The sequence below is a fragment of the Bos mutus genome, chromosome 10 (genome assembly GCF_027580195.1).
Source record: "Bos mutus isolate GX-2022 chromosome 10, NWIPB_WYAK_1.1, whole genome shotgun sequence".
Lineage (NCBI taxonomy): Eukaryota > Metazoa > Chordata > Mammalia > Artiodactyla > Bovidae > Bos > Bos mutus.
The window spans coordinates 98,955,074-98,963,944 of NC_091626.1; the positions used below are offsets into that span (position 1 = coordinate 98,955,074).

Sequence of the window (8,871 nt, forward strand, 5' to 3'; positions counted from 1 at the left end):
CCTGCAGGCCTCCATCCGAACATTAACTCTCTGTAAGATCACTGCTTTTCTTACTGCCTCCTACAACAGCTGGTAAGGGAAAGATAGTTTGTACCACGGAGCTCTTTTTCTAGGTGGGGACACGAGGCCTGGAATTGCTACAACCGCTTTTGGTACCATGAACGAAGCCAGCCTGGGAATGAAGCCAACACAGGAGGGCAGAGTCAAAAGAACTCCAGAGAAATGCAACTGAGTCCTGATCAAACCATTCCTGAAGCCTATTATCCTCTTTCCAGTTTTGTCAGCCAATGTTATCTTTATGGCTTCAGCTAGTTTAAGGAAGATTTTGTTCCTTTCACCTAAAGAGCCTTAACTGGTTGGGAATGCCCTTCACAAGCCCCCTGCTCCCTTTCCAACTCCTCCCTTTCACTTAGGAACGTCACCATTCTGTAGTTTAGTGACCTTAGTCCTTGAACAGACTAAGTGCTGCTAGGTCTGCCCTAGACACTGCCTCACATATGAAGACATATGACCTCTGTGATTCAACTCAGATCCCACCTCCTCAGATAGGCTTTTCCCAGTGATCTGAGTTCTGTACCTCCCTCCTCGTCTGAATCACGGTACCTGGTTTTCTAGAGTCTTAGCACTGTCTGGGGTTTTCTTTCAGGTGTGGGCTTGTTGACAGTCTGTTTCTTGACCCCAGGGACATTGCCTGGGTCATTCATTTTCCCTTCCCAAGTCTCTGGCATGGAGTAAGTGTTCAATAAACACTCGCTGAAGTGGCGAATGGGTTCTCACATCTATACACTGTGTGTGAGGGTCCAGCCACTGTGCAGGTGCTCAGGGCTGTATTTGGACGGCAGCCGTCTGCTCCAGTGCCTTGTCCTTGGGCTCCACTGTTCTTTTCATGCTCATACAGCTGTTTGCTGTATGTTGTCTGATTATGCTTTCTCAAGAACCTGTTTCTTCTTTGTGAAGAAAACTAGAGAGGGTTCTGGCTGTTCAGTTGTGTGCTCAGAATTTGGAAGGTGGGGATAGAGATGGAGGATTTGACATCTTGAGAAATGAACAAGAGACTAAAGGCAGCCAGGTTTACCTGGGTCTTGTGCTGTCCTACTCATTATGGTGTATTTGATCTGCAGAAAGCTTGGATCTTCCTCTGCTGAGCCTCAGAGGAGGGCAGGGGCACTCTGGGCTTAGGGGAGGCCACAGTACCAGGACAGATCAGAGCAGAAGCCTTCTCTATTTATCACAAATCTCGTTACACAAATACAGCTGACTGGAGAGTCTAAAAATAACCTAGACCTTTCCAACCCTGATCCACCTGTAGACTCAAGGACAGGGGCCATGCTCACTGGCCGGGGAGCCTTTCTTAGAAGAACTTTTGTCCCACAGATGGTTCAGAGTCTTGAGTCCTGCTGCAGAGAGAAGCCCAACCTGGGTGGACAACCCCTCAAGGCAGCCCTTGGTGGTAATGCTCTGGGCAAGGCAGCAGCTTCATGTTTCACCGTTTGTGTATTCCCACCACACAAGTCAAGAGGACAGTTAAAAATAAAAGCAAAAAGCAGAAGGCTGGAAAAGTGGTCCTGGAAGGGGCTCTGTGTGGGAGAAGGGCACACAGTGGACTTTGGATATCCTTGCAGTTTCTTGATTTGGATGGAGGTACAGAGCACTCATTCTAAAATGATTCTTTACATACATTTAAATGGCACTAACTTTCTGTATGCATGTTAATATCTTAAAAGTTTTTTAATTAAAGAAAAAAAAAACCCAAATGTGAAAGGCTATAAGTGGATGATGGAGCAGAAATGAAACTGAAGAGCATAGAGAAGGAAGAGGCGAGCAAAGGCGGGAGATGACATCTTGGACATGGGGATGTTGGCCTCAGTTTCTCTTCTGTCTGGATCCTGGTTCTGCTTCTAGGTGCTGGAGCCCCACTAGCATGCCCAGGATTGAGATACCTTAAATACAGACAGACTAGGTTAGTGGCTGACATAAGCACCGTGCTTGCTTAGATTACTTGTATAAGGCTTGTCCTTAGGGCTGGGACGGCTCCTGTGGGAGTTCCAGGGTCATTCAATGCTTACTTGGCACCATGAGGGGTGCCATGACGCCAATTGTGGGAGTTGCGGTCCCAAATACAAACAACTCAAACAGTATGTGCCCCGTGGCGATGAAGAAGGTCCAGAGCGTGATGTAGTAGAGCCTACAGGGGAACAGACAGAAATGGGACTGAAGGTACAGCTTATTCAGTGCAGAGGAAGTAGTCAGACTTGAAACACACAAATCAAAACCCAGGAAATGACTATGGCTAAAGAAAAAGGAGACTTGGTTCTGCAAAAGACCTGGCTGCTTGATCACATCAATTTTCCTCATGTCTAGGGCAAAACTGAAGCTTTCAACTGCTAAATCGAGAGGAGAATGACCCAGCAGAGTGCCTTTGCAAGTCTTAGCAAGGTGGTGAAACCAGTAACAGCAAAGCAGAGTCTGGGGTATGGCAATCCTACGTAGTGTAGATGATTTTGGACCAATCACATTTCCATATTCTACTTGCTCAAATTGTCTTTACTCTAGTCCAAGCCCGCTTTGCACCTGTCTCAGTGTTCTTGCCTGGAGAATCCCAGGGACTGGGGAGCCTGGTGGGCTGCCGTCTGTGGGGTCGCACAGAGTCAAACACGGCTGAAGCGACTTAGCAGCAGCGGCAGCAACAGCCAGGGGCTGGTCAGTGCTCATCTGATGGATGCCACGGAATGAAGGGCCTGAATGAGGAATGGGTAGCAAGGGACTTTCTGGGGCTTTTAGATGCTTTTGCAATATGGGCTGCATCTTAAGATATTTTGCATCTTAACCTAGCAAAATGGCCAGAGGGAGGACACAGTGATAACCTCACAGGAAGAGAATTTGTTCCTCAGTTTTGACAAGAAGATGGAGAAGACAGAAGTTATAGGAAGATGGACCACTTTGATACCTGGTGTCTTTCTTCTTTCTGAAATTTACAAATTATGAAATATTTCAAAAATACAAAAAATCATACATCATAGAATTTACCCCTATGCAACCAATACCCTACTCCATCAAATCTCATTTTCTTGACATTTTTGCTTCAGACACTTTTCCTAAGAAATAAAAATTACAGATTTCAGTTAAACCTTCCTGTGGATCCTTTTCCACCCTGATCCCATTCTCCTGCCTCCTTTCTCCCCAGAAGGAACTAACATCTTAAGATTGACTTTGATCATTCCTATGCATATTTTTACACACTTAGTAAACATGTATGTATTTTGATACATACATGATGTATGTATGTATCATTGGGTTGATGTCTTTTTTTTTTTTTAAGTGAAAGTAGGTTTCTTTAGAGAAATACACATTAAATGGGCAGAATGCAGACTGTCTCAGAAAGTAAGAACAGCTGGGAATTGATTTCAAGTTTCTGGTTAGGGAGGGGATAGAGTCAGAGAGTATATCAGAAGTACATGGACCAAACTCCCAGGCTCTTAAAAAAAGGTTGGAAATAGAAGTCAGCATTTCTGGCTGTCCTGTGTTGGGTGAAGGGGTAATGAATGGGTAAGAGAGGTAAAGATAAGTCTCAGCTGTCTCGGCTCATCCCCAAAGCACAACAAACAAAAGATACACCCCTTCTACTTGTCAGTAATTCTTCATCATGGTAAAGGTCGTTAAAATGATTATGCAGTCCTTACTCCCTCCCAGTCACCCTGAGAAGACACACGAGTCTCATTTTATACATGAAGGGACTGAGATGCAGAGAAGGTCTATAATAAACCTGCTGCTTCAAAGCTAGTTACCATTAGAAATGAGACCAGAGCCTATTTTCCAGTTTTCATTCTTAGGCCTCAGAGTGTTTCCACTAAACCATGCTACTTCCAAAAATATATGTCAATCTAGAACAAGTAAACCATAGTTTCCGGTTCAAAAATAGGAAAAAATAAAGTTGAAGAGATCACAGTGCTAACAGCCCTCAAATCCCACTTGTCCTAGTCTTCCTCAGTTTAAATGAACTGAGTCTCTAATATGCAGATCTGCAGAATCAGCAACAAAAATCACTGATTCCCAGGGCTACGAGGAAGACTTAATCAATGTCATGTGGAAGCATGTGGTATAATAAGAGGCTCAATAAACATCACCATCTCCTCTCTTGCCCCAGTGCTGAGAGTCTGGCTAACACAAAAAAATTTTAGTATGACGCTCTTTTGGTGGCCTCACTTGGGGACCTGAGCAAAGTTTCCATCTTGATTGGGGTGATGATTGCTGTTGGAAAGAAAGCTCGAGCCCCCTCCAGTGGCCAGTTCAGATTACAACACTATCTAGCCCAGAGGCTGTGATTGCTGACTATTGTTCCACACTAGAAGGCAATGGCACCCCCACTCCAGTACTTTTGCCTGGAAAATCCTGTGGACAGAGGAGCCTGGTAGGCTGCAGTCCATGGGGTCGCTAAGAGTCGGATACGACTGAACGACTTCACTTTCACTTTTCACTTTCATGCATTGAACAAGGAAATGGCAACCTACTCCAGTGTTCTTGCCTGAAGAATCCCAGGGACGGGGAAGCCTGGTGGGCTGCCGTCTATGGGGTCTCACAGAGTCAGACAAGACTGAAGTGACTTAGCAGCAGCAGTCTGTATGAGGGATTCCCAGGTGGCAAAGAGGTAAAGAATCTGCCTGCCAATGCAGGAACTCAAGAGATGCAGGTTTGATCCATCCCTGGGTCAGGAAGATCCCCTGGAGTAGGAAATGGCAACCTGCTCCAGTGTTCTTGCCTGGAAAATACCATGGACAGAGAAGCCTGGTGGGCTACAGTCCTTGGGGTCGCAAAGAGTTGGACTTGAGTGTGCACGCACACATGCATGCAGTCTGTGTGAGCCCTCTGAAGAGGCAGAATACAGAGGTGTGCTGGGTTCTCTGTGACCCTCCCTTCATGACTCTGTGTAAACACACAACCATTCACTGGTGGGATCATGATGTCATAGATCGTGATTTTTTTTCATCCCTGCCTCTCAGGGAGGAATGTGAGTATAGGTGTCATGGCCTCTCTAAAAGGAGCAAGCACACTACCTCTTTAGTAGAAGAAAGGCTGACCCATTAGTAAAGAAGTAGAGGGATGTGATGCAGGCCACTGGATCACAACAACCAGTTTGCTGTGTCCATTTCAAAGATTTTTAAGCTTAAAAACCTTCTGGCTTGTGATGTTTTCTAGCCCTGGAAGGAATGGTACCTGGTAATCTTTTATATTCACATCCTGGGTTACTATATCAAATCATAGGCCATATGATGGAATCATAGTCCATCATAATAGTGCTTCTTGACTCTGGGCATTTATTAGAATCAACTAAAGAAATTTTATCAAATTACCAAGACCTGGATATCAGAAGAGTTAAATCATATACTATGGAGGTGGACCCAGGACACCCCTGGTATTTTCTAATCCTTGCCTTGTTGATTTTAATGATAAACAGGTCTCCGAGGGAGGACCACAATGGCTCTGCTTAGCACCCATTGCCAACACAGGGAGATGCTGTTCCCTCCCTTACATACGTTTTGTTGTGAATGTCAATGGCGCAGAGGCAGCGAACCACTGATGAGAGCAGCGTCCAGACTCCAAAGGTCCGAGCTTGGAGGCCATTCACTGTGCAGCAGAAACAAGCAGGAGTGTTGAGAAGGGTGTGCCAGGGTTCCCCTCCAAACTCCTCCAGCTTCACTGGAGGAGTCAGAAAGCTGAGCCTGAGATCCCCTTGGCTGGGCAAAGTACAGGCTCTGATGCTGCACCTGGGAACTAGGATGGATGGAAAGAATTCCAGAAGGAAAACTGGTTCACCTCCTTTTCAAACGCCTGCAGTTGGATGGGTGAATTCCAAGAGTAGAAACCTAACAAACAGCCCACTTTGGCAGTTATTCCTAGGTGAGTGGTTTACCGGTCTGCCTGGAATCTGCTCTGGTGTTGGTGAAGCCCAGTGAGTCTGAATCAGGATAAGTGTGGGGAACACGGTGGCAAGTGGTCTGTCAATAAGAGATGCCTAGGAGGTCAGCGGACTTTCAGTGAGGCTGATACAGGAGAGAACGAAGAAATACTGAGCCCTGTCTAGACACCCACACCTGGTCTTTAAGAGACCCAGGTCCCTGGATCTCCTGAATTCAGATCTATATCATGGGAATGAAGCCCTAACAAGGCTGGTTTCCTGTGCGTGCAGGAAGGGAACAAAGCTCCGGTGTTAGCTGGGACCACTCTCCTTTTGCTAGCTTCATTCTGGCACTGCTGTGCTAAATACCTTGTCCAGAGTGTTTAAATCGTAGTCCATCATAACAGTGCTTCTTGACCCTGGGCATTTATTAGACTCAACTGATGAAATTTTATAAAATTACCAAGACCTGGATACCAGATCAGTTAAATCATATACTATGGAGGTGGGCCCAGGACACCCCTGCTATTTTCGAAAGCCTTGCTTTGTTGATTTTAATGTACCAGTATTGATCTACAGTGAAAAGCAAGGATACTTCCTTTGCTGGTCTCCTGAGCTAGAGAAATTTTAAGGGACAAGACTCACAACCGAATTGTCTTTCAGGATTTTCCTTTAAGGATTTTCCAGCCTTTGGAAAACCAGACAGCAACACTAAATTCACAACCCCAAAGATCTCTAGATGGGAGTCATTTTGAGAAAAAAAATCCCATATCTCAAACTAAAATATAGAGGTTAGTTCTGGAGAGCTATATTCTTTTTTTTTCTTTTTTAATTCTTTATAAAGCATTTTGATAGTGCTTCTGATGAAACAACAGGAAATTTCTCTTTTCTATTTCTATATATCTCTTTATGAGTGAGAACTAAAAATGGAATATCTCAGTAACGCTAACCAGAGTAGGCATCAGGTACAATTCTTCTACTGGATGCTCCAGGGTCCTGCTATCACCAGCAAAGTACCAGGAGGTCATGAGGGACCTACTTCCGAGCTGTGTGTGCATGCAGGCCTGCACAGGCGCACACACACAGTTCTGCTCAACTATTGCCCTTCGACAAATCAGATAACCTCTGAGCCTTTCTGTCTCCATTTTAAATTCAAAGGGCTAGGTGAGATGACCTCAAAAACACTGTGAATCTATACAGAGTTCCTGGACCACCGGAGGACAGCACTGGAGGGTGAAAAGTGGAATTGTTCCACCCACTTTTCCAGGTTCTCTAAGCTTTGTTCAAAGTGAGCCTTAGCCTTCTTACTTTCATTTTATACTCAGATGCTGCAAAAATGTGAGCTAAGTCAGAACCTGAATCTGGATTACCTATAAATGTGACATAGAATTGTCGCTACTATGAAACGGTGCTGCCGCTCAAGCCACCCCACGTATCAAAGCAGGGAAGCGCAAGCTGAAATGTGCAGCCACTCTCCAGCAGAGAGGCTCAGGACGCTGGGGAAAGCCATCGTGGGCCTACAGAAGTTCATGTGGGAAACCAACCTGGAGGGATTTTGGATATCTTTTCAGGGTCTGTGTCATGGTTTGAAAAGACCTTGGATTAGTAATTCTCCATATGCAATGTAGGGTATAAACCATATGGCCCATGACCTGATTTCTGAAAGAAGCAACAGGAAAACCTTCATGGTTTCCTCATCAGGTATCAGTCATCAGAAGTCTGTTTCCTCACTTGTTCTTGTAATGGTATTTGTACAGACCAGCTGCCAAGGGCAGTGTAAAATGAATGGAAAGGTATTCAGAGAAGCTTGTGGGCAAAATGGACAATTGTTATCCACCACGTCTGTTGCTCTAGTGGCTTAGGATCACTAGCTTAGGTAGAATCAGAATCACCTGGGAAGTTTCAAAAAGAACTTCCTGTGACACATCCAGGGGGTGAAAGATTCAGTAATTAGGTCTGGAGAGGGAATTGGCCACTTATGTTTTGTTTGGTTTTAGTTTTTTGCAGTTATTTTGATGTACAGCCAGGTCTGGGGACCACCATTTAGGCCACTCCCACAAAGGATGCAGGTCTTTGCTTTCTCACCCAGGTCTGGTTTGCCAGTGTAGATATTTTCATAGAGAAAGGTGTGGTCTTGGAAGCTCTGCAGCGAGTGACCCGTGGCTATGATGGATGTCATCATCAGCCAGCTGCGTAACACGTTGAGGAATCTGCTCATGGCTCCCCTCCAACCTGAGAGGGCTTTTTGCCCTGGAAACAAAAGCAAAGGGCAGGAGACAACAGATGGTTAATGTGCTTCAACCATAAGCTCTGTAGTTAACCTGTGTCCCATTCATGAGAGCTGTACTAATCTTACTTCGTCAGTCATTTCATAAACTCCTCTCCCAAGCACCAGAGGCTCGTCTATCCCCAGGCACCCTTCATAGGGTTGGCACTTTGCCTTTGAATACCTACCTTAACTCAAAGTGTGCTGACAATAATAATAAAAGGCTAAATAATGCAGTGGCTGGAAATGACAGACCCTGTGGAAAAAGTGGGGAGAAAGGAACAGAGGAGAGGGAGGTGTTCAAACATCACTACAAAGAAATAAAATGGACTCTAATGAAAGATTTATGGAAGTTGGTCTCAATATTTCATCATACTAACAGTGGTGAGTCAACAGCATACTGTGCAATAAGTAGCACCATGCTTATTTTCGGCTAAGGAATTTCTCCAAAATATTAGCCTAAATCAGAACGCTCTTCTCTTGGCTGAAATCAGAGCCCTGGGATCTTTACTTCTAACCTGATGCTTCATGTCATTCTTTTGTACTGCAAGTACCTCAAAGGTAATTATAAATCTACTAACAGATACCTTCCTGGCCACTGGTGATCGATCCTTCCAAGCACAGAGAAGTCTTGCACGTCTGAGTGGCATCTATGGTTTGAGGGAAATATTTACATGCTTTAAGTTTTCTCTACTTTGGTTCACAGGGATTC

The 8,871-nt window shown here is 44.9% G+C and overlaps 1 protein-coding gene across 1 annotated transcript; it reads right to left on the reverse strand.

Annotated features, from left to right (window-relative positions):
• Positions 1-1,777: 1,777 nt before the first annotated feature.
• LOC102278942 (ergosterol biosynthetic protein 28 homolog) lies at positions 1,778-8,111 on the reverse strand. Its single transcript, XM_070378554.1, has 4 exons — positions 7,979-8,111; positions 5,532-5,622; positions 2,067-2,185; positions 1,778-1,940 (listed from the first exon to the last, which is right to left on the reverse strand). Exons 1-4 carry the CDS (start codon positions 8,109-8,111, stop codon positions 1,864-1,866), a joined length of 420 nt encoding a protein of 139 aa, XP_070234655.1. The 3' UTR covers positions 1,778-1,863.
• Between the last annotated feature and the right edge of the window lie 760 nt (positions 8,112-8,871).

Bases quoted from the DNA above. Each gene is read 5' to 3' on its own strand.
- LOC102278942 (XM_070378554.1), bottom strand. From the start codon at position 8,111: ATGAGCAGATTCCTCAACGTGTTACGCAGCTGGCTGATGATGACATCC. The intron at 2,186-5,531 runs GTATGTAAGGGA...GTTCCCCTGTAG, and splicing joins ATTGACATTCACAACAAAAC to GCTCTACTACATCACGCTCT. The intron at 1,941-2,066 runs GTAAGCATTGAA...TCTGTATTTAAG, and splicing joins GGCACCCCTCATGGTGCCAA to GTATCTCAATCCTGGGCATG.